Source organism: Schistocerca nitens, chromosome 3, assembly GCF_023898315.1.
Source record: "Schistocerca nitens isolate TAMUIC-IGC-003100 chromosome 3, iqSchNite1.1, whole genome shotgun sequence".
Classification (NCBI taxonomy): domain Eukaryota; kingdom Metazoa; phylum Arthropoda; class Insecta; order Orthoptera; family Acrididae; genus Schistocerca; species Schistocerca nitens.
Window position 1 is genome coordinate 757210245 of NC_064616.1, and position 26216 is coordinate 757236460.

Below are 26216 nucleotides of genomic sequence, written 5' to 3' on the forward strand. Positions count from 1 at the left end.
CGCGCGGTTCCAGACTGTAGCGCCAGAACCGCTCGGCCACCAGCGGCCGGCGGTATTACAGAGCATCGACAACATAACTGGTGAATAAGCAGTCTCAAGAATAGTGACATCCAATAAATGTAGTCACCTTTGAATCCAACTTCGAACAAATGAGTCGTATTGTGGAGTGACAATATGTACTGCTTAGGTAACAATCCCGTCCTTGGTGTCGAGGATGCCAGAGGACAAATAGGGACTTTCAAGTATTGGCGATTTCAAATAATTTTAGTGTTTTCAGCAAGAATAAAGCTAATTCTTAGGACGAGGCAGATTTCAAAGTTTGACCGCACAGTGAGAGAAGCAGCACAGTGGACGGCTGGACATGCATTCCAAACATATAATGGCTCCTCGGAATACACACGAGTATAAAGCATAAGAAACTCACGACTAAACGAATTGGACTAAACTTCGCGATCAGGTCGTGAACAGGATCGGTCATTATCTGCCATGTAGCGTCATGCGGATGCTGTGTCGATCGTCATGGGACCAGCACACATTTACTAGCTATAGACGTTAGTTCTCATTAGAGTAGCTCCTAAATTGACATCACGAGGCTGAGTGCACACCGTTCCAATCCTACCAAAGAAAAATCCCTGGCACTCCCGCGGATTGAAAACTAGTCCTTTGCACGAGTTAGACGCGCTAACTAATAGGTTACGGAGCTGGATCATTTACGAATTGTAGTCACTAATTTTGTAATGCCGGTTACGCCCGTCAGGACGCCCCTCATCTCCTAGCACAGCCACCATCGGGCAGTTCTACAAATAGTCCAAACACTTGTCGGCGCTGGGATGGCAGCTGGCAGTACCGAGTAGGTTGTTTTGGTCTTAAGAGTTAGACAACATTCACTTCGAGAACACTGTTTACCTACCAGTCGGCAAGGACTGCAGCGTTGAGCATTCGTTAAAATTGAACTAAGTTCCCCAGACTACAGTTAGTCATTAGCCCTCCAGTTACATCCCCAGTGTATTTTAATAGTTAATGTTAATTTCCAAAATACTTCAAACGGCCATATTTCATCGGACAATAGTCCAGAGCCCTAACAGGCTGAAACTTCATTCAGGCTAAAACTGTGCCGCACAGAGATTAGAACTCCTGACCTTCACCTTTCGCGGGCAACTGCTCTACCGACTAAGCTGGTACAGCTTGGACAGGTCAGTCGGTAGAGCACTTGCCCGTGAAAGGTAAAGGTCTTCAGTTCGAATCTCGGTTGGCCACACAGTTTAAGTTTGCCAGCAAGTTTCATATCGGCGCACACTCGGCTGCAGGGTGAAAATTCCACTAAGAGAACCTTCAACGTGAAAGTAGATAAAGTATCTAGTCGAAAGCACCCTAGCTTAAATACTAAACACTGCTGACTATGAAAACTGAAACACCAGGAAGAACGGAAAATAACTAAACTTCACTTCGTTTATAGTAAAGTTCTTAAGGTATCTTTAGATGATTTTCAGGTATATAGGGTGAGCTGGGATGATATCTGAATAGGTCATTCCATACTGCTTTAACTGTGTTAGTGTTAAATTAGTGTAGGCGTGCCAGATTATCTATCTATGACCAGATGTTTTCAGGTGAGATGAAGTCGAACTTGCTGGTCAGGGCAACAGTCGAATACTCTCTATCGAGGTAGCTCTGGACGGCTTGGGAAATGTGCAAGCTTGGGTATATTGTTGAAACATATAATGGAGCCCTAGAGGGCAGGAATCATCCTGTCCTAAACACGCTGGAAATTACGGCTATGTGAACCAGAGGTAATTCTGTTGGGCACAAAATGACGACGACGACGACGACGACGACGACGACGACGACGACGACGACGACGCCAGGTGATGGACCCGGTGAGCAATGCAATTGGGCAACGCTCGTTCTCCTCGGAGCGTGTACACATGAGAAGTCACTTGCGATCCTGTACGCAAAACAGGTGGTGTAAAAGACAGAACAACTCTGCTGTGTACAATGTTGTCGTTGAGCGCCACGTTATTGCGTGCATCTCTGCTGCCGCATCAGGTGAAGCCCCAACAATGGTCACCACGATAGTCCAAAAATCGTTGGGCTGTCTTGTAAGTACCTCATTTCCTAACTCGAGGTACCAGACATGGCTTAAGATCTTGCACGTCTTGGCACAACAAACATCTCCCCTCCGGCGCCAGGCGCGTGAGGCCTGGGATATCGTACATGGTACGATACAATAGATCATAGTCGCAGGTCACCCGTGATACTCCAACACGATCAGCAAAAGTGCAGAACGATAAGTCTTAGCCTCTGTAGGCCATTGTCCTACAGATATGCGTTTGACAATGCTAGTGGGTTTCATATTACATGAAACAAAAAAATATCCCCTCTGAATAGTCAAATGTGGATTTCTGGCTGAGAAACCTGCAGCGTAATTTTTCTGTGCTGTGCTGTGTGTGTTGAACGTACATGGCGTTACTGATACGCGCAGTTGCAATGTGAAGCTAAATAAATAACGTAACGCAGGCTGTAGTAAACTTCGTGTCAGACGTTTGTCTGCCGCTTTCATAGTTAATCTGGCGAGCGGTGTAAGTGGAATTAGTGTTAGATGTGCGAAATTTCATGGAGCACCATCTTGCCAATAAAAAGAAATGCCTTCGGCCTTCCTACCTCATCTCGATGAATGGGAGGTTATAATCTTATCAAGAAACTTTGCACAATCTTCCTTCCCAAGTAACATCCTCGCTTAACGTTTGACTCCTGTCATGCATATCTTCACAAATTTTTTACTACTACTCGCACATCCCGCACTGGTAAAACTTGCTGATCTTGCCGTCTTTCGATATTATTTTTAGAATTTTCCCACTTCGCTTTCGTAGTTACCCATTAACTCGAATCTTTGCTACCTCGAACTGGCGTCCTTTCTTGGCCATCCACGTGTACACTGCAAATAATTAAACACGAATAATTGACTTAGTTGTCAGGAATAGATTTGTTTCAAACTACTTCAGTCTTCGTGACATGATAGGCAATTGCAGGTTGCCGCGTTAGCACGCATTAAGGTACGCTTTCGCGGTGACCTTAATTTATAAGGCAGATCAGAATTCTGAATGTGGGAGAATTTTCGTCGCAAAATACTGTGCTCACGCCTTGAGGTAAACTTTTGACTTTCAAGCAGTCCAAAAAAGGGGTAACGTAGTCTGGATGACTCAAAATTTGGCGGTCACAATGGTATTTGTGGGCTTCGCCAAAACTGGGTATCAAGATTCCATTTTATTCCATTCCTGCAATCATTAATAAGAAATTGCCCCAAGACTGCAATAAAGTAGATGAAATTACACACACTATCAAAGAAAATAGGAAGAATGTAGTGGCAACCACGTTTGCAGAGTCATGGCAGTGAATACGTTTGATGGAACTTTCAGCGTAATCTAAAAGCTGTAAATCTTCTTAACAGTTGCTCTTAACTGGTAACATGGAGTCTTCCAAACTTGTAAATAAAAATAACAGTATTGTGCATTCTGCAGTGAAACTAAGGCAATATTGCTGTTCTTATTTATAACTGTTCCTCTACCAAGGAGGACCAGAAGAACCACTTAATATGTTAAAATTTGATTGAATGGCGTTCATCTGGCAGAGTAGTTCCTCACTATGTGCACAACACTACATTGCACTTGACTAAGTTTCAAAATTGAAGATGCTATGCTGAGAATAACGCACAATGCTGCTCAGGCACTACAGAACCCATTCTATGTGAACGAAAAAATTCAATTTGGCGCTTAGTTTGTGGCCACTGAATTGTGCGTCAGACATAGAAGTCTTTCCTTAGCAGCTTAGCACTTCCTGGTAGAAGTTAACGTGGGAGGTGGCGCTATATTAGTACATAGAACTTCTTAACCGAGGAGTCGGGGTTATAAAACTGTTCAGAGCTTCTGCTAACACCACTTACGTACTTACAGGAAAGAACAGAAAAACAGCGGATTGCTCGTTCTATCAAACCGTTTGCTGTCCGTAGTAGGCGAAATAAGTCTCATTTTTCGCAAGTTCCACAACTAGGGTATATTCTCAGCTCCAGTTCACTATTTCGTTCACTGTATTTAGGCATTTGTAGACGGAGCATTTGTTTCTAGAAGCATACCAATGATTTGAAGTTAGGCGACACTTCAAAATATTCTTCTAGTGAAGTGCCCACAGAAACTGAAGCATAATGTACGTGGTCATACTGGATATTTCGACATAATCTTTCTATTACAGAACATGGAAAAATTTTGAATGTGGTTCATTTGTTTCACTGCCTGCTTAAAAGAAAATAGTGGCGTCAACAGCAGTATAAAGCATAAATACACTACCTCAGAAAAGTTTTCGTGGAAAATCAGCATTCTGCTGTCCCTGAAATCTGAGCTAAAGCAATCTATTAGAGAAGCGTTCTCCACATAATTCTTGGTTACCTAATTGGCGTACTTCGCGAAGATTCCTCGTACGAGTTACTCTTTCATACCTAGTGTCTTGTAGATACCTCGAATAAAAAGTGCCTAGTAGTCGGAATAAACGACGGGTCATACCAATCTACAAGAAGAGTAGCAGAAGTCATTCGCATAACCACCGTTTAGTATCATTCACATCCATTTGTTGTAGAATATTAGAACATATCCTGAGCTCAAACGCAATGAGGCATTTCGGACAGAAGGACCCCCACGCCAAACACCATGGATACCGAAAACATCAGTCGTTAAGTCGTGTGACGCCCAACTTTCTTTTTATTCTCTCACATGACATCCGGAAAGCCATGGATCAGTGCCATCAGGAAACTAGTGTTTCTCGATTTCCGAAAAGCGTTCGACGCAATACCACATCTGCACTAATGATCCAATGTACGTTCGAAGGTGGAATGAAGATAAATTTGTCTGGATTGAGAATTCTTCGTAGGAAGACACAGCATGTTACCCTGGACGCAGAAGTAACTTTGGCTGTGTCCCCAGGTAAGGGTTTAGGGACCCTTCGTGTCAGTGCCGTTTCTGTCATTAGGCAAGACTAGGCGGCCGCCTAGGGCCGACAAAATTTTAATGACGGCAAGGTGTGGAAAAACTAATTTCAAATCAAATAGCCAACAAACTGAGCAAAGGAGGAAAAACTGACCATAGGAAAATTAAGACACGAAATTGTTTTCAGAAAACTAAGGAATAGTTAATTTGATCAGTTTTTGCGTACTTCGACGAAACTGCACACATTGCATCCACCCACCTCAAACCTAAAGCAGCCGCTACTGAGTAAGAAACGGAAATCGGAGCCACTACCTTAAGACAACCACTAATTCTCTCACCGAAATTGGAATTTGGACGAGTCTCTGGCGAATGATCAGAAGACAATCGCTTAGGCCATTGCGAGTAATAAAAATTGTAAAACTTGATAAAAATTCAGTTACTTAATCCCAACAAACTGGATGCTGAGATCAGAGCTATTCTTAATTATAAAAATATTTGAAACAGGAACGAAGAAAGGTCATCCAGATGACATAGTCTGATGATTCGCAGTGTTACCATTCAATACAGTATAATTTCTATATTCTTCATTCGTACCAGAGAAGTCCCACAATTTAATTTGTCCATATCCCTGCAATGAAATAAAATAGGTAATTGATGCCAAATTTGGATGCACTGGTATTCAGTTGGTCTAGTTTAAAATGCTCACCACCTTATTTCAATTACTTTGAGAAATTTCAAAACTGAGGACGAAAGATAAGAGATGGAGTATGTTTGTTGTCGATTTTAAGGAAATTGCGGGCAAAACATGGAAACAGAAGACTCTCCAGACGAGGACGGCAGGTCACTTTCATTTAATTTTTAAAAATATAATAGATGTGCATTGATGTGCCGTTGGATGGTGGTGGTCGAGGGGGAGACACGTGGTAATAAAGAGGGGGCGTCATTTAAGTTCTCAGTAGGTGGCAAAACACGTAGCTATGGCCCTGCTTCTTGTTAATGTTGTCTATTCATAAACCTTGCAGACAGAATTGACAGTAACCTCACTTTCCGCAGATGTTACCTGTGATACTGTACTGTCTGAAATCTTAAATGGTAATGTCTGTGAAGCTTTCTCCAAAATGATGCAAAGATCTGAAACTGGTTTAATGTTCAAAAACTGAAAATTGTGCACGTTACAAGGAGTGTGTTTGTCGACAGTATGAGTCGGTTGAAATCAGTCAAATGGTTCAAACGGCTGTAAGCACTATGGGACCTAAAAACCTAACTAACCTAAGTACATCACACACATCCATGCCAGAGGCAGGATTCGAACCTGCGACCGTAGCAGCAGCGCGGTTCCGGGCTGAAGCGCCTGGAATCAGTCAGTTCGTAAAAATACCTGGTTGGAGATCTATATAGAGATACGGAATGAAATGGTCAGTCTGTCTTAGGTAAAGCAGGGGATACTTAGGTTTATCACTAGAATAACAGGGAAATGCAGTCAATCTACAAAGCAGATAGCTTGTCACTCATGCGACCCATCCTAAAAAATGCTTAAGTGTGTGGGACCCGTTCCAAGGAAGACTAACGGGCACTTACACTATGCTGAAGAAACTGAACTGGCAGACACTAAAATATACTCAATCTATCCCAAGGAAGCTTTCTTACCGGGTGACAAGAACTGCTTCTCCAAGAGTGTACTAAAACCCCTCACTCCATTAGGGAAAAAATCAAATTACACGCGCACAAATGCATTTAAAGTCATTCTTTCCGCGCTCCATGCGTGAATGTAAAGGTAGAAAGTCCTAACATCCAGTACAATGCGTCGTAGCCTCTGCCATGCACGTAGGCGGTTTGCGGAGTACAGATGTATATAGGCTAACATTAGCAACCAATGTGAAAATGTTCGTGCAACACAGAAACCTTCAAAGCGATATATTGTTTGTACTCCGGAAAATAAATTTCATCTTCCCTGCTTCCTACAATCTGCAATAGGCAGGCTCAGCACTGCTGTTCTATAGGAAATTGGGATCTGTGTTTTTTTATTTTAATTTCGCCGGTCGCTATGAGCAATATACAGGGTGATTCAAAAAGAATACCACAACTTTAAAGATGTGTATTTAATGAAAGAAACATAATATAACCTTCTGTTATACATCATTACAAAGAGTATTTAAAAAGGTTTTTTTCACTCAAAAACAAGTTGAGATGTTCAATATGGCCCCCTCCAGACACACGAGCAATATCAACCCGATACTCCAACTCGTTATACACTCTCTGTAGCATATCAGGCGTAACAGTTTGGATAGCTGCTGTTATTTCTCGTTTCAAATCATCAATGGTGGCTGGGAGAGGTGGCCGAAACACCATATCCTTAACATACCCCCATAAGAAAAAATCGCAGGGGGTAAGATCAGGGCTTCTTGGAGGGCAGTGATGAAGTGCTCCGTCACGGGCTGCCTGGCGGCCGATCCATCGCCTCGGGTAGTTGACGTTCAGGTTTCATAACTAACCTTTCTCGTACGACTCTCCATACAGTTGATTGTGGAATTTGCAGCTCTCTGCTAGCTCTGCGAGTCTATTTTCCTGGGCTGCGAACAAATACTTGCTGGATGCGTGCTACATTTTCATCAATCGTTCTCGGCCGTCCAGAACTTTTCCCTTTGCACAAACACCCATTCTCTGTAAACTGTTTATACCAACGTTTAATACACCACCTATCAGGAGGTTTAACACCATACTTCGTTCGAAATGCACGCTGAACAACTGTCGTCGATTCACTTCTGCCGTACTCAACAACACAAAAAGCTTTCTGTTGAGCGGTCGCCATCTTAGCATCAACTGACGCTGACGCCTAGTCAACAACGCCTCAAGCGAACAAATGTACAACTTGTGCTTAGCTCTGCCTTTTGTCGTTGCAGAGTTTTAAATTCCTAAAGTTGTGGTATTCTTTTTGAATCAACCTGTACATCATGATGACATACGTGTCTAAAGTGACAGTACATACAAATGTTTCGTTTAGTCTCTCCCCTGTACTGTGTGAATAATAACGTTAAAATATTAAAATGGTTTAAAATGTGGGCAATGTTGTTCAGAGCTAATGCTGGCAGAAAGGTAAATTTTAAAGTCTAATAAAGGTTAAGCTCTGGAGTTACACTCTAGGAAGAATGTAAGGAAATATGGAATAAGGCAGCCATTTTTTTTCCAACTGGTTTTGGCGACTTAAAGCTGGCTAGCACTTACCAGAAGAGTTCTGAACTTCGTCCATCCAGAAACGTCAAATTTCGTGTAGTCTTTAGTAAAGCAGGTCGGTTTCACTTGAATTTCAGGTTAACAGCTGTATTTTATAAGTATTGGCCCAAGCTGAAAGAGCTATGCGTCAGAACATGGTATTGACCTGTAGTCGTTAACCTTGTAAAAACAGTACTCGAAAGACAGGCTAACCAGTGACACCAGCGTATCAAGAAGTTCGCGACAAAACAAAAGGCAAAGCGCGTAGCTGCTAGCAAGCGTAACGAAGACAAGCGGGCAGTCGGACTAGGCGCCTAATGGAACTGTCAGTGAAAGTCGTCCTCATTGCGTGCGGAATGGGCGGTGGGAAAGCGTGCACGCATTTAACAAAGACAGCTGCAGTTTCCATACCGTTCCCCAGAAATACTCAGTTTTTGCCTCGGTAAGTAAGATCACTGACATAGGTGGCGTGCGGCGGCATCAGGTTAATAAAAAGTGCGTTTGGGAATACCTGAATTAACTTAACATGCGTTTGTGCTAACACGCTTTTAGCAAAACTATGTGGGAATAGTGTCCAAAATGTTTCTCTGAAGATTACTGTCACGCCAAATGAAATGCGTGCTTGCGTAAGGCAAAATCTTCGTAGGGTAATGTCACACAACTAAAATCGTAACGCGCATAGGCCTCCGTAACGGAGGGCAAGATGGTCACTAACCCGCTCACACCACCCTCCCCTCTAGAATCTAGAGTACAGAGTTTTTAATAATTACAGAATCTACCTATAACAGGTATACATTGGGTATCTAAAAATGATCTAGGATGAGAGGTTTCTCGACACAAATTTAGTTCTTTAGCCGTTATAAGTCTTGAACCAAATTGATTACATAAAACTGTAAATCTATTGCACCCACCCTCTCCTTCCCCTGACAAATTTTTGCGGGTGCTCATAAAAATTATATATTTGAACACTAGTGGTTCTAAAAGTTGTTCTGGGAGGGATGGTCAATAGTCAGGCATAAGGAATGATCACTCACAGCAAAAACAGTAGCAAACACGGGCTCTATAAGCATGTCAAGAGCTATGAGCACTTTATGAAAGCGATGGAAGAGTGCTCACAGCTCTTACGGTATGCAGTTCAGAACCCCTGTTTACTCTACATACTTTTCGTCCATGCTAACACACACCAAAACATGGAACAGCAAGGAGCGTGCCGTAAGAGATTTGACGTAGTAGTAGTAGTAGTAGTAGTAGTAGTAGTAGTAGTAGTAGTAGTAGTTTGACTTCTTTGCTTCGAATGGTAGTTGCCATCACGTTCCTGAATATTGACCCTTCTAGGACATCCTGTATAAAAAAAGGGACTCGCTATTTGTGTAGAACATACAAATGAGAAATAGGAATTGTAATACGCCGTTCGAATTAACACTGTTCAAGAAAGTGTGGCATAATAAATTTCCATTCAATTTTAGGTGGTGGAAACACTTTTCCAAGAAACAGGAATTTACCCTGTTCCGTGAAACCTACAGAGTAAGCCTACAAAAGACTAAAATAGTAAATTCGTCTTTCTCCTTTCAGTGAATTATCAACGTGTTTCAGAGATCGAACTAATCACAGCTAAGTATCTTCAGAGGTCTCAGGTTCACAGCTGTCAGACAGGAAATACTTACGATGAAGACACTCACACCATTTCTCATGGTTACGCTAGCGCAAGAAACTTGGCAGTATTTTTTTTTTTTTTTTTTTTTTTTTTTTTTTTTTTTTTTTTTTCAGAACATTGTCAGAACAATCTGCCCCGCACACCACCGTCGGACAGCAAGAAATTCAAACACCTGCCGTTATCATTGTCGTATTCGTTGGGCACACGACACACGAAGCACATCAAATGATCCGGGTTATTGTTACAAAATCAAGCATTTTGTTTCAAATGCTTAGAGCAAGAAGTAATAGTCCATAAATGCATGTAATTATTTGGTTTTCTTTTTAATGTTCAGATATACTTAAGTCTTAACACTGTCCCTCACATTTCAGTTGTTACTACTCACTGCTAGGTGGCAATATAATTTGGTTTCAGAAAAATTTTGGTTATAAAATAACTGGTTTATTGAGTAATAGTTGTCAACATTAAGTTACTATAAACTGATTTAAAATGGTTTTTATGTTAGTGTAACACCAAATTACTGAATAAATTTTATTTTTCAGTTCTTGGGAAATACGGAGGTAGATCAGCCAAAGGGCATTACTGTAGTGAAAGAGAGCATAAGGAAGCTGAAATTTTGCCAGCAGCTTAGGAAAGCTGAAGGTAACAAAACTCCTAAAGTTGAACTAACGATCAGCATTGATGGTGTAGCCATACAGACACCAAAAACAAAGGTAATAAGTAGAAGCTATTGTTGGATAGCTTAAGTAAAAAACACACAAATATTAGAAAATAGTATACATTCATCTAAAAGATTCAGAGATTAAAAAATCTCGGTTGTGTACACATTTTACATGTGAAAAATAGAACTGATTCCATATTTTTAAATGAATTAGGACATGAAACAGGAAAGAAGTGTTGGATTTAGCAGCTGGACTATCATACAAACAGCATTTTTGTTCTATGTACGGGTACGTAAGTTGTTTGTGACTTCTTCAGCCAGATGTCTTTCCTTACTTCTGTGCAGAACTTACAGTGGTGCTGAGAATGTTAGCGCTAACAATATCATTTTTGCCTTCAGAGGTGGTGCTTGATTTTACAGTGTAGATCTGGTCATGGCTTCTAGCAGACAGTGTAAAATTACTGAAAAATCTGCTTTAGTTTATCAAACATTGCTTAACACGAAAGTTGACTCATACTTCTTCACCTTAGGTAGACAGAATTGTTGGCCAGTAAACGTAAACCTTTGTAAACACAAATAGTTAATTTCCGTGGGAATTGGAGTAATTTTATGCTAAATTCTGGGGCTAGGTTCTCATTTATTCACATATTAAATTTAAAATAGTAGAGGTTTAACATTTTCACCAAAATAACCATTATCTTCCTGAAACGCATTGTAGTGCAAAATTTGTACAATCAAACAATTAACACGGAAACTCAATGCACAAAAATCATTTTCATTAACTCTACATGCTAAATAGCTTCTGGAGCATCTACATCTGAGGAATTTGATAGTGCTACAATCGGTTTCGTTTCCGTGACGGATTTCCTTGGGTGTAAATCCTAGAGATCTGAAATGTTCTCGCTAGGCGCTTGCATTAAATTGTCACTGTTTAACAAATATTTGTCAGTAGCGTAAATACTCTCTGCCAGTCAATAATAAAACTGGTAACATCTAAAGGAACGTTAAAATTCTCTATAAACTACTTCTCCTTACTCTTCAGGATATCGTTCGTTTTCACTACAGAATCGATCAGTCTGAAGGACTCGGCTATTTTGTTAGTTCTCATCATTCTAACACGCTGAACATCCTTGTCTATTTCTTGCTCATTATTATTCTCACTGAAAATTGTCAAATCTTAGTTACTTAAATTCTCTGAATGAGCGTTTATGAAGTCGCGCACACATCTTCACCAGTGAAGTCTGCCATCTCTCTAGTTGTAACGGTGATCAGTTAATCATTTGGTCTTGATACAGCATCGAGCCACAGCTCCCTCCATATACTACCACCATATTTTAGACTGATATCTGACCATGCGTGTCTCACAACGCCAGCCGCCATCTTTCATATTAAATGTCACCAGAAAATCGTGATGGCCAGTTAGTCACTCTAATCTTCCTTTTGAGATTCTAGAAATTTTTTGCAAATGGTTCTCTCTACATTCAATGAGTACTACCTGGTTCATGGGTTGCAGGCTAGATCCCGTGTTCGGTGGCAGAAACAGAACTTGTGTGTTCGCTGGAGTCGGTAATAGGAAGTTGGTGGGTGGGAACATCATCAAGGAGAAAACTTAGATTTTTTTCCTTAGAGGTGTTGAAACCCCCCCCTTAGTTCATTAAAGGAAGTAACTGAAATTCATCAAACATTTATTTAATCTCCAATGAACTCCCAGTTGCCTCTTCTCACAACTATCTAGTGTCCTAAGACTCAAAGTACTACATCATAAGGAGATATTAGTTCACAATCCCACATTTGCTCTGGAAAGAATGGTCATAGGACACTGGCAGCCTTAAATCATGTGTGTATGTTCTTAAACAGAAATAAATGCACTGATAGGCATTAGTTTCGAAAACAAGCTCGTTTCACGAAGGTCCAAAACCTGCTTTGCAGTACAGCCTCTGCCATTTGCTTTAAACTTCTTTTCAAATTAGACTCATCTACCACAGCTACCTCTCTATTCCGATGTTACGAAAGCCAAACTGATGCTTGAAGTGATCAAACTGATCTGAGCTGGCAGAGGAAGGTGCTGAATCGCCCTCTTAATTCTTAAAATATATATACAAGGTCTTAACGTTAGCTTGAATAGCAGCTCCACGGAAGGCATGCACTGTAGGTTCTAGTGCCCTGTCCATTGGCTTAGCATATTTCCATTCTTTCAATCGCATTTGGGCGAGATTAGATCACACTTCCGTTAGTTGACATCTGAGCAGTTTTAGAATAGGTTCCACATTGTCATGAATAGTCCTCACAGTGGATTCAGTAAGTACTGAAGCAGGCTGACTATCTAGTGATCCAAAACTTGTAGGCTCATGTCTACTGAACAAAACCTACGCACGTTTCTTTCACTCAGCGCACACACCATTCCTATTAGCTGACATTTTACACACCATGTTAACTGCTTCACTGGCCTTAAGGGACATGTGACATGTCGACACGAGAGCTTCTGTATGGAGAAGCACTGAAGCATTACTGCTTCTATGTTCTGTTAATAACTGGCAGCATTGGACTTACAACCAAAACGGCATGGGACCCATCAGTCAAGTGTTTGGGCGGAGGAGATTTGTCTGCTTCAATTTTCTGTATGGTAGATACAGGCCATCTGTCCTTAGTGTCATTTAATGAAGTCTTCGTCATGGTGTGTTCTTCCGTGAAACTGACAAGTTTTTATTAGGCCTACCAATAAGTAGTGTTGAAAATCAAAAGGAATAGAGGGTCATACATTTCCTTATACATATTATAGTATAAAGTGTAATACATATTAATCATGATCTTTGGACTGTAGATCACAATAACTCTCTGCAGAAGATTTAAATCAAATATTAGGTGTTAATTGTGCATAATGAATGAATCTAATAACTTAGTAATTGTTGTAATTTGGTGGCTAACGTAAGTTCCTACTGATGTGTAAAACTGATGGTTTCATCATTCTAAATTTTATTTTTAAGGTAATAATGCATCAGTATCCTCTCCATCGCATATCGTATTGTGCAGATGATAAAGGAGAGAAAAAGTTCTTCAGTTTCATAGCCAAAGAAGCAGATTCTGAAACGCATAACTGCTTTGTGTTTGTCAGTGACAAACTGGTAAGTTTGCTGTAAAACAATTTTCTATGCATAAACTTCGTTAAAATAACACAAATCATAGTAATAATGGAATGTTAGAGGACGTTAGTGTACATGCTAAATCATGGTTGGAGGGAAGCCAATTAAGAAAATGATTGTTGGGGTAGAGGGAGGGAATCAAATGAAGTATTGGCCATTAATACAGTAACCTACTTTTCAGTTGTACAGTGGGTACAAAGTGGACATCTTAAAATTCTAGCAGATTTTAAGTTAGAAAGCTCTCGCCTTTCTTGAATGCTTTTTAAACTGTACTTATTAGTACTCGATCATTCTCTAAGGGATCAATCATGTAGTTCAGTCTTGAATTCAAAAAGGCTATTTTATGTAAGTGTTATACTTGCTGATACCTTATGGTTTAAAAATCAAACAAAAGCACAGAAAATACACACAATGTCACAAAGGTTGATACGGACACATTTCTTCATACTAATGTTGTGAAGAGACAATATAACAAGAGTTGACAGTTTAGATTGTAAAGTGTTCCAGGAAAGAGCAGTTAAGACATAGAAAGGTGTCCTAAACTCCATGAGCATTCTTTTTACCGTAACCTCATGTTATGGCCCACTAAGTATTTATTTTTGTTAAATATGTTACAGGATGTTGGATTCTATTTTTGCTGTGCTGTGCCTTTTATATATTTAGTTTGCAGTGGGTCTCCTGTGACATTAAACCGGCTCTGGCTACAGTTAAATCCGAAGGCTGTAGTCCACTATGTCTGTCAGCTTAATGTTTCACACAAGTATCAAGTATACAATCCCTTCCATAAATGTAGTTTCCCAGTATCCCACCAATAATTCATAACTAGCCATTTTAAGAGTACATTGTCTAAACTTCATATAATGTTCTTAAACACCTGAGTTCCTTGTTTACCATAAGATTTGATATGGTTGCGTAAGAGTTCATAAACTATTCAGTTGCAGGTTACTACAATTTAAATTGTATGAAGTGCTGAACTTCATGTTGTATACCAAGAGATGATTACCAGTTTGCTTCCTTCATGAACCTTTCTTTTACTTAGTAACCCATTAAAGTGATGTTCACATAAGGCAGCAATTGGTGACAACACTTAGTAACAAGGGACGTTGTATAACTTGATCTGGCAGCTAAAGGTATAATTTGGCCACAACTCTTTCTAGTGTACACTTTAGATTGCATGTAGAACATACTGTTGATTTTAATGTTAATGTAGCTATTTAGTGTTCAGTATAACTAAGCAAACACCTCATTAAAAATCAGTAACTATAGCTTTCGGAGTACATGAATGTAGAGGAAGTGAGAAGCAGGAAATGTCCCTAGTGTAAAGTCAGAATTGCCAGTTGCCAGTGGCGAGATGACGCTGAGTGTTATAGGGTGAGTAGCAGGGACAGAACACACTAGCAGTGTGGTAAAGTATATACCCCTCCATGCAGAGTGAATAGCATATCTGCTTCCAGTCATCATTCTAGCATTCAAGACTTCTAGCTACATCTCGCAATCCGTATAGTTTCTTCTTGCCCTATTTGTTCCAGGAGTTGCAAATATTCTGAAAGCATTAATGAATTTAAAGCCTCATTCTTCCAGTACATGAACTATACAGTGGCCAGTTCAAATTGTTCTGCCTTTCCATACATCAAGCGATAATGAAAGCTCAAATTCTTTGAATGCTAAACATACCTAATAATGTATCATAGCCTACCATTTATTGTCCACATTGCATGGGCAGGCATTACTGGCAGCTCAGTTGCCTTGTATTAGTCAAAGGTCCAGAGTTAGTCTCGATCCGGCACACACTTTTAATCTGCCAGGAAGTTGCATATCAGCGCACACTCCACTGCAGAGTGAAAAATCTCCTTGTATTATAGTTCTGTTTTCAATTTACTTAATTTCCTGGATCATTAACAGTCGACTCATCCAGGGGGGCTCACCTCTTTAGCAGGTTTGTGCTTTTTTGGAAAAATGTTCGGCACTTTCAGTAGCAGAACAGTCTAAACTGTTTTTTGTTTTTTCTTTCTTAGTTTCTGTTCTCCTGTCCTAACTCCATTTGCGCATTAGAGGCTGCTCTTTTTCCCTGTGCACTCCTGAAGGCAGGCTCCAGTCACATAACTGGGGACTGGGTAACATGTAATTCCCAGCAGTACATTGACAGGTAGGGGTTGCACATGCCCTGATACAGGCAGGCCGAGGATGGGTGATAGCCTGAACTGCTACCTTCGCAAATTGCCAATTGGTCCCTCTGTTGACACCTCATGTCACACCTCCCATACACATGCTCAATTGGAAACTTTCTTGGTCGTGCTGTGTGTCTTACCTGGCTCCATGACACACATGATCCCTAAGTGTCCTGTGTGTCCTCGAAGGTGCTTTCTTGGGTGCAGATTGAGCCACCCTCCTGTTTGTACCAGTCCCTTGTGTGTTTGAAACTAGACTACAGGTGTTTAGTTTATGCATCTGCATGTCTGTCCCTCTTACACCTTCTCAATATTATCCACCATAATAGGAGTTTTGCCACTGGTGCCTTTAACACTACCCCAGTTGAGTCTGTATGCTGAGGCTGCTTAACTAGTCATTCTGCTATGACTTTCTCCTCAGCAGATAACAATGCTGTTAGTCTGCCATGCCTGGTCACCCATCCTATGTTGCCTCCTTAGAGGACTCCTTCGATTGCTAGTATGGGGTGTGTCCCTCTTCTGTTATTTCCCAGAGTTCACTTTCGGCTATTGCTCTGGCAGCTCAACTTCACGCTACCTGCCACTGCCCTGATGAGTGTGAACCCTTCACCACCTTAGCTTAGCTTTGTGCAGTGGCCTCTTTTTGCCTTGGCCTTAATTTCCTTCCTGAAGACACTACTCCAGCATTACCATTTCTCAAAGCTTCACAATCTTTGCACGGAACTTTGTGATAGTGCCTTTGTGTATGCTGATGGCTCTGATGGGCCATGGTGTCGGGTTTACATTCATCACTGACACGAACAATGTTTGGTATTGGCTTCTGGAACATTACAGTTCTGTCATCTGCTCACTCTATTCCATCCAGACTCAGTGTACTATATACCATTTATCCCTTTGTGCAACGGGTCCAGGAAAGTTGTCAGTCACTCTTGACAGAGCCACTGTGATGTTTGTTTGTTCCTGGTTACATCAGTCTGATGGGAAACAAGGTGGCTGCTGCTGCAGCTGCGGTCCTTGTACCTTCATTCTCTATCTCTTCCATTCCCTCTGATCTCTGTTGCCATCTGTCTGCATGTGGTGTTACTTTGGCATCACAATTGGTCCTCCCTTCATGGGAACAAGCTCTAAGGAATTCGGCATCTCCTAGTGGCTTGAACGACCTCCTCTCGGCCCTCACTGCGAGTAGATAATTTTACCTGGGTAGTGTATCAGGTGCGGTCATTTTAGCAATCACCATTTAAGTGGTGCTCCCCCCACCACTTTCTACTCCCCCCACCACTCTGTGCTCACTTCCCTCAACCTCTGATTGTTCACCATCTCCTGACAAAATGCTCTTTTTTAACCACTTAAGTTTCCATTTATGTTTGCAATCTGAGTTATCGGCTGTTTCAGTGAGCGATGTGTGGGCTGTCAATCATGTTTTACTTTTTACATATCATAGCAATATGGTGCAAAATGTTTAATCTACAGCTTATTTTACTGAACTTTGTCAGTCTGTGTTTTTTAGCTATCATTGCTTCTGTCATTTGGGCTTAACATGTTGTTTTTAAATCATTTTTCTTCTTTGTGTTCTATTGTTCTGACAGGGTTGCATATGACCTTAGTTGTTTGTATCCCAAAACAATAAACAGCTGACAGCATTTACATCTATAAGAGTGAAATAACTTGAAAAACTGCAAACAGAAAATCACCAATTCTTTCTTCTTAGACTGAACATTGCTGTAAACTTTTGAATTTTCTGGTATTAATGTAAACTTCCTGCTGACTAACTGAACATGCAACATTCCATTTCCATATTGTTGCCAACAATAGGCCATGACATCTTTCTCATTTTGTCAGCACATGTTAATTTCTTTAGCTGCTACCTGATTTAAAGTTTAATAACATTACTTAATTCACATTTCTGATTAACACAGTTACATGCCTGAAAAAGATGCTTATAGGAATATCTTATATCAACTTCACGGAAAAATTTGTTGGAGAATTGTAAAATTTCTTTACTCAAGAAATACTGGTATCATACTCGGATTAAAAAGTCAAAGTAAATAAGTGGATTTTAACATTCATCCAGTATGTTAAAGATTTCCTTATTGGTTGTAGCAGTCTGTCAGATTCATTACCATGAAGGCACTAAAAATTATCTTTGTCACAAAGTTGACATTCATGTGATAAATGAGGTAGTGTTCTCATAATCATGAATTACCTCCTTTTAAGTATTTTAACAAAGTAATATTTTCTTGCATTTGTACATAAATGATTGACGTACCACATCTGAAACATACTGATTGTAAGTAAGCAGAGAGCTTAAAAGAAAAGTTTCATGAGTAATGCATAGACTCATAAAGACAACCCATTGTTTCAGGCAGAAGAAATCACACTGACTATTGGGCAAGCCTTTGACTTAGCCTACCGAAGGTTTTTAGAGACATCAGGGAAAGATTTGGAAGTGCAGCGTAGGCTTGTGGTGTTAACACAAAGAAACTGCAAGTTGGAAAAAGAAGTTTCTGTTCTTCGGCAGAGGTTAAATGATATTGCACAAATTAAAGGCCAGGTGAGTTTCTACTCGAGCTTCTAGTAGTGATACATTTCAACTTGGGAAATGCATAGAAAATTCATGTTCTGATGTTTGTTCCATAGACCTTACTGCAGAAAACTGTAGATGCAAGGAAACAGTGTGATGTACTAGCTACTAAAAAGATGCTTGTAAAGCAACTGCAGTAGTGCACTAAGATAAATTGAACTGCTGCTGAAAATGATTTTTCAAGGAAACTGGTGAAACTGTTAAGGTGGCATGTACTGACTTTGGGTGGTTGGCTGCCACTGCTGTAATTCTCTCCATAATACTTACAAATTATTGTAATATAGTGAACATCTTTCATACATGATCTTGACATATTGTGCCCAAATTCTCTTCTAGAGAAGCATATTCATCAAATGGTGTACTTCCAGTAAATTTACCAACGAAAATACCCATTTCATAGTTCTACGTACAGTTATTAAGGTATATTGTAGTAGAGTGCTAAAGACTTTCCTTTCTATTTTTCCTGCCCATTGTTAACTGGTTTAATATCACTGAATCACTAAAGGGCTCTATAGTATGCTGCTTCCAGTAACACACATAAAAATGAACTCTTCAGGTGTCAGTATTAAGTCTTTTTATAGGCCCAAAATAATGAGGAACCTGTTAGTAAAACTGAATCTTCAGAACCATTTTCAAATAGTGAAACTCTTATTGCCTTAGTTTTTACATAGTTCTGAAACTGTCCTTGGTCTACAAGCATTAAAAATTGCAAGTTTTTCAGAGTGATGTTGAGGAATACATGGTGAAGAATGGAATAAGTGACTTACTTACAGTAAACCATTCCAACAGTAGCTCAAGTTCAGCAAGCTCACCCACACCTGAAATGTCACAAGTGGAAGTTCTAGCATCTGTACAGAGCACTGACAACAAAGTAAGTTGTAGCACATAAGTCATTTTTTTCTTCAAAAAATGTCAGTTACGTGGAGGCTGTCATTAATGTTAACTGACTAAACATGACATTCCTTCTTAAAATACAGCTTAAAACTAATGAAGCTGGTTGTAAACAAAATTGATAATTTGCAGTCTTGCACTAGGTGTGATGTTAAATACATTTCACCTTGTAATTTCATATGCACATCACTGGCACCTGGTATATTATAAGGTAGTTTTCAGTGATGGCTAGAAGATAATTCACTTAAATAAACTTTTAAGTGGTGGCCTTTTGCTTTCTTCCCTTAAGTTTCATTTAGTTTGTCAACTGCTTAATTGTTCATTTAATTAATTGTTAAATGGACTTCACTAAAAGGAAATTTGAATACTTTACTAACTTAAAGAAACAAATTAAATTCTGGGCAGTTTCATGCAGCCAAAATAGTTGGACAGCAAAAACTAATTAGCGTCTTGGTGTTGACTAATTGACTGGTTTAAACTTGGTAAACAGAAATGTTATTACTGCTTTTCTGCTGCAGTTACTACTGCACCCTTTATGACAATTAACTTCTCTATATCAATGAAGTGTTGAACTTCCCAACTCATGGCTAAAAGTGTGGAAAAAGCTGTTTAATTGCTAAGGGGTAACTTCCTTGCACTGAAGTGGAGCAGTTGTATAAGGTTCCTAAATTTCTCTTCAGCTGAATTAATTGTAACCCCAGAAAAGACTTGCAGTAAATTATACCAATTTTTTGGAATGAAATGCCTTTTAAAGTTAGTACAAGTAAATAATTAGTAAAAATAGTATGCTAATAATTTATATTTGTGCATTCAGAAAAATGTCTTGTGGTTCAATCAGAACAAATCTCTGAACAATTGAAGTTTCCTCACTAATGTTAAAAATTGGCAGAAGTGTGCCATTTCCCATGAAAAAGGAAAGAAATTATGTTTGGAAGTGCAAGTAAAGTGTTTTCTAATAAGACAAACTAAGGATAGCTTCTGTGTTAAACTAGTAACAAAGCAATAAACTTTGGGCTGTTACAAAAACTGGCTAAATGCCTTAGTTATATGGAGTTTTGCAAAACTTCAGTTTATAGAGTATTGAAGACTGCAGATGATAAAAATGGCAGAGCTGGAAAAATCGTTGAATTATGGCAAATTTTTATTTCCTTTAAAGGAGAACGGTGCTTTGCTGAACTTCAGCTCTAGTTCAAGTAATGGATTCAGCAGCACTCCTCAGTTACCATCAGCAAGTTCACTCCAGCCACCACCAGTACCACCAAGGGCTTTTGAAGCTCCAAAACCATCATTTGGAGACGACTTCATGAGGTAAAATTTTTTTCCTTTGTAATAAAATTTTTGCAAATGCACTAAGTTTTCCACTTACTAGAAATTTTAAAAATTTTCAGTGAACAACCTGCAGTTGGGAGGAAATTGGAAGGTCTGTTACTAGATGAAATAGAAGACTTCAATCCACGAGCACATGAGCAGCCTGTGAATGGATCATCTTCACCTCCACCATTGTGTGAGTATTGTAGTTGTCACGCCATCTAATTTGCAGCTGTCTGCACTAATGTATTCTGTGCAAGCCTCATTTCTGCATAACTACTGCAACTTATGCCCAGTTGAACCTGGTTAATGTAGTAAAGCCCAGGTGTTCCTCTGAATTTCCTCCTCTGTTGTGAACTGGGCACATCCACTTTGATGAAAATCTGACTGCTGTTGAAAAAGACTAGGGCAGGTGTCCTTATATGATGCATGTGTGGATTCTAGGGCGGCACACTTCCAGTGAAAGAAATACAGAACAGTGCATAGTAAAATATATTAAATTATGCAACTATAGTAACACTGGCTACAGGAATTTTAGAATCAAAGTTTTTGCCGATCGGTCCTGTATTGACAAGTTCTGTGGTCACTAACTAGGGGTAGTAGCCTTTATCATAAACTGTTATTTACTAATATCTGATTTTTCCTGTAACAATTTCAAAATAATGTTCCAGTGGCACCACCACCAAAGGCAGCTAGAGAGGTACCACGCCGTGTGTTCACTCAGAACAATGGTTCATCAGACATCTTTCAAGAAGATTTATTTGGCTCCACGCCTTTCAATCCTGCAGCATCACAAAGCCATATACCACCAGCTGGTACTGTACTACCCCACTCCAGTCCAAACCCACCTGTTGCCTGTGACCCATTTGGTATGGGAGACTTCGGTGGCACCAGCAATGTTGGCACTTCCCAGCAGGAGCTGGAGAATGCAATTGGGCTTATAGACAAACGCATTTTGGAAATGAAGGTATTTAATATTGGGCATTAATGCCTCATTGAACACTATGTAAACTGTAACCATGTAGTAAGATCTTCATAATGTGTCAGGTGGAAATTGGCTTTGAGAATTAATGAGAAAGCAAGCTGAAACTGTCAGGTCCAGTGCTGCCATGGACACTGCAGAAATTTTTCATTACTGTTAAATAATGTAAAGGTGAACCAAATTGGCTTAAGTTTAAACTATTCTTATGATTTTGCATAAGCATAAATAAAATAGAAACCCAGCATAGTCATAAAATTTGTGACATTGCAGAGGTGGCTTAGAAAGTCTGTTCCTTGATTTTCCACAGTTCAGAATGGGTGGCAAAATTTGGATGCATTGTGCACTTCAATGAATGTGAAGAAATCAAACTACCCTGCAAAACAGGCAGTGTGCAAACATGGAAAATTTCACTCACACTTGTAACTTCGTTTGTTTGTAGCTTAAATTATGCATAGGCCTACTGATTTTATTTTATAAATTTGATTAACAGTAAAGAAAAAGGTTTTGATAAGTCTGTGTTATCTTGTATGATAGATACTTAAGTCTGCAAGTCAGTTAACCGAATGGAGGTCATTCCAAATGAAAAATTCTCCTATAAATACTGTTTTTGTTCTGCAGGTGTTGTTTAAAGTTGTCATTACCAACACAAGCAAAGAAATGATTCAGAAGTTTGTGGATTTCATTCAGTTTAGTGCTGAAGTTCTTAATTTTACTGCAGTCCTGCTAATCAGCTGCTCCAAAATGCTTTCTTTAATGTTGAGGACAGGAATCTTCCCACCTTCATGCAGTAAAATTGAAAGTGAACATTTATGGACTATTCACTGTAGTTTCTAGTCAACCACTAAGAACATATTCCTAATACATTGCAGGATGATCCACATTTAACATGCTGTGTGTTACAGTTGGATCTAGAGATAATGCTTCTTCCTGACACATTGTCCTTCGGTGGCTTTTGCTGAGATATATTTAAACTATAGTATGCATTTCAGTGTTCACACCAATAACCAAGGTATCAGACTAGATTGCCTTAATGCGCTTCTGGCTTATTTAGCATTTTGCTGGTATTTTATATTTCAAATAATTACTTTTATTTTTGTCTTTAAGTTCCACCTTTTTGTAGAGATGTCCCTGTTCAGAAACTGGAAGAAAATGAAATAATTTGAAAGAGTTTTACAGGTTATTGATGTGATCATTTAGTTGAGTGGGAATAAAGATATTCACAACTTTGTGAATCAGAATTCATGGTTCAGGACAATTCCAGTGACATCATTAGATCTGTAAAGAAGATGGCAATATTTCAAAGTGATTCTGACAATAGCAAAAGTGATTGTTCTTTGGATTGGTGGGTCATAGTACTGATCCTTGCAGCCTCCCACCCCTGCACTGACACAGCCAGAGATACTTCTGGTGTCCTCTTGGATGTGTGAAGCTGCAATCACTAGTACACTAGTCTCCTCATTTGTCAGAATCTGAGTAAATGTTTGACTCTACATAAATTTAGATATTAAATTTAAAGATAGTCTGTGGCTCCTAGGGCTGTCAAATTGTGTCCTTAATTTGTTCATTTTTGTACAAATTTTGGAACAGTGTTACTTTATGTATTTTATTTTTTGCAATTGTTAAAAGAAATAAATTTAGATATCTTCAAATCTTTTGTGTATACTTCTTACCCATTTACAAAGTCCACTGCATATAGGCTGATCCTGGAATGCCACATAAACACTAATTACTTTAATTAGAAATATCAGTAGTAGTAACTGAAGGTAGCAGTCAGCTATGGTCTGATAACATAGCTTCACACAGTGCATGAATTTGGATAGTTACACAAAACTGATAAAAATGCAGTGCTAAATTTTGCCTTTATTTTCAAACTGTACAGATCTTGGTTGGCTGCAAAATAGTTAAAAGCAGTATAGTGAATGTGGAAAATTAACTCCTAATGTTCTGTCTTCACAGAAAAAATTAAATAGGTATTAACACATTTTGTAAAGTAAGTGTTAATAACAGGTTGTTTGGTGTGACCTAATGTCGTAAATTAGTGCTGGTCTGTAACCACTTTTTGGTGGTGGTGGTGGTGGTGGTGGTGGTATTCCTACCTTCTGGATTAGTGCCTAATATCTACACATTCCTCAGATGTGTACCACTTAATAGTAAAATTAAAATAGCTTAGTTTTTGTAATTGGCTGATAGTAACAGGTGGCTGTGCATTGAATTAAATGAAAAGATTTCTGTTAAACACATTATTAAACCAGTGTTTTAGGTTCACTGTCAACGATTGTAAACTGTTTCAAAGGACTAGCAAAGTTGTGGTCAATTATGTAAGAAAACTTCATATCTCAAGTCTGAATGGTGTTTAGCTTAAGGGTTAAATATTGTAATAAAATTTCTCATACTTGAAATTTTTCTTCCTCCTATCATTCACAAAATCAATTTTGTTAAATTCCTGTTTAGATTATCAGAATAACCTTCAGTGATTCAGTGCTGCAATGTTGCTTTGATTCACTGACAGGAGGTGGTTTGTGGATTTCATCACAAATTGGTAGATGAGGCTAACACTGTCAAATTTTTTTTTCTGCTAGTGTGGTTTAGTAGACCCTTGAGACATAATAGGTGGTTCCTTATGTTCCAGGATGGTTTTAGCAGAGGGCTTTCTTTTGGCAATGATGATTTCTCTCTTGAAAGCCTTGACCCACTGCGCAACTGATTTACCATAAACATGGAAAAAACTGAGTCTCCAATGGACACTGATACTATATATCTAATTTATATTAGTTACTTGGATAACATATATAAAAAATCAATAATCATTGAACTGTATTTTTAATAATTGCATTGTCCAGTATACTGTATTGTGTCCAGTATATTCTTCACATAAAGCTTGTATGAGATGAAATGTATTACTTGCGAGGTATAAATTCTTGCATTAGAGAGAAATTATGTTAAAGATAATGCATTTTATGCATTTAGAACAGTGATTATTTCATGTTAACCTACATGTGTATATAAGTATAGTAATGAAAATGTATTCATTTTGTCTAAGGATAAATATCATGTTAAGTTCATAAATCAGAAGTTCTGGAACATTTATGCATGACACTAAACATCTTCATGCAGTGTTTGCAGAGAGCCAAAGCTTTTAATTATACTCAGTTTGTGTGATAGATGTTAAAGGTGAAATACTGTGATCTCTAGTTCCTTCAACAATTAGGTGCATATTCACTCAGAGCATATTTAAAAACATTAAATCCATCGTGAGCAGTATTGAAATGGAAACTACGCACAGTTTATTGCCATTCAGAAAATTTCAGTATTAAAGTTGGTAATATTTTCGTCTGTGCAGATTCTTCATTTTAATGTGACATAAATTTCTTAAATCAGTGGAAACTTTATTTGTTGTAAAAGTATTTTGTAAAATAAAAACTATTGAACTGTTTTTCCAATTATCTGAGATTCCCCAAACCTGGCCTTTTCCTTTAACATGAAATGTTTCGCACCATTATAAAGTAGGATGATAAAACAATCCTTTAAATATAAAATAGGAAATTGAAACACCATTCAGCCATCTAAATTTCCTGTTACATTGAGTAACCTGTTAGACTGCTACTTTATGCAATCCTTCAGCCTCCTAGGTGATGTGTAGGAAGATTGCCACATGTGGTCCAGTTGAAACACAGGCCAGTATCCAATGCTAGTACCTGTAGATTTCTTAACACAGTGATCCTTCTGATCATCAAATGTTGGCAAATGATTAAAGGGATTACTGTGTTAAGAAATCTGCAGATAACATTGAATGGTAGCCCCCTATTTTGACTAGACAAAATGTGATATTCTTCCTACATATGTCAGGGGGCCTGAAAATGGTGTAATGTAGCATGGAAACGTGTTACTCAAAAAAACTTCAAATTTAGATGTCAAATGGTGTTTTGATCACCCATTTTATACTGAACAGCCAATGTCCCACAACCATTTGTGTAAATATCTTCTAACAGAGAAGCCTTTAAATTGTGAATTTCAAATATCAGTATAACTACTACATAAGTGAGGGAAAGATGAGAGGAAATAGTATGCCACCAAATAACACCTGATACTAGACCCAAGAAAGTAGGTGTGGTTTGCATGTTCCTAATTTTCATAGTGTAAGAACAAGTAAGAGAGAAGACTACGTCCTTGACTACTAAAGCAAAGGGAACAAAGCACTGCTCTTAGAGGCCTTCTCAGCAAGACTGATTTCAAAGTTTCATGGGTGGCACCTGAGTCAACGATCTAATTTCCCTAACAAACTTTACTGATTTTACTATAGGTGAGAGTAGAGCAAGTTTAAGTGACTGCTCAGGTGGTGATTTTGCATATGTTTCTATGAAATCATCCATACTGATTCAGTGGTGCTAAGCATTTCGGTTCATCGTAAGTTACTTTGTTGAACACTACTGGCAAACAATGGTTATGGTGCATGGTGTTTACTGCAATCATTGTGCTGAGTTTCACTAATGAGCACTGATATCTGACAACTGATAATTCAGAAAGCTGTCAATGTTGTGAGTGGGAAATAATGCCAACTATGCTGAAACTAACTACAAAACTGTAAAAACATGATGCACCTAGTACTGTTGTCAGAGCATTCTTAACTTAAAACTAGGTAAAGGTGGGTGGG

The 26216-nt window shown here is 39.0% G+C and overlaps 1 protein-coding gene across 4 annotated transcripts in view; it reads left to right on the plus strand.

Moving 5' to 3' along the window:
- Window positions 1–24998, plus strand: part of LOC126248755 (PTB domain-containing engulfment adapter protein 1-like) — a 147828-nt gene extending 122830 nt beyond the window's left edge. For all 4 annotated transcript variants that reach the window (XM_049950098.1, XM_049950097.1, XM_049950099.1 and 1 more), the window contains exons 4-11: window positions 10377–10547; window positions 13480–13617; window positions 18166–18354; window positions 19106–19255; window positions 20432–20583; window positions 20664–20779; window positions 21255–21550; window positions 24195–24998. In XM_049950098.1, the coding sequence (XP_049806055.1) occupies window positions 10377–10547; window positions 13480–13617; window positions 18166–18354; window positions 19106–19255; window positions 20432–20583; window positions 20664–20779; window positions 21255–21550; window positions 24195–24269 (1287 nt within the window). In that variant the 3' untranslated portion in view covers window positions 24270–24998. The remainder of the gene's footprint in view (window positions 1–10376; window positions 10548–13479; window positions 13618–18165; window positions 18355–19105; window positions 19256–20431; window positions 20584–20663; window positions 20780–21254; window positions 21551–24194) is intronic.
- The last annotated feature ends 1218 nt before the right edge of the window (window positions 24999–26216 follow it).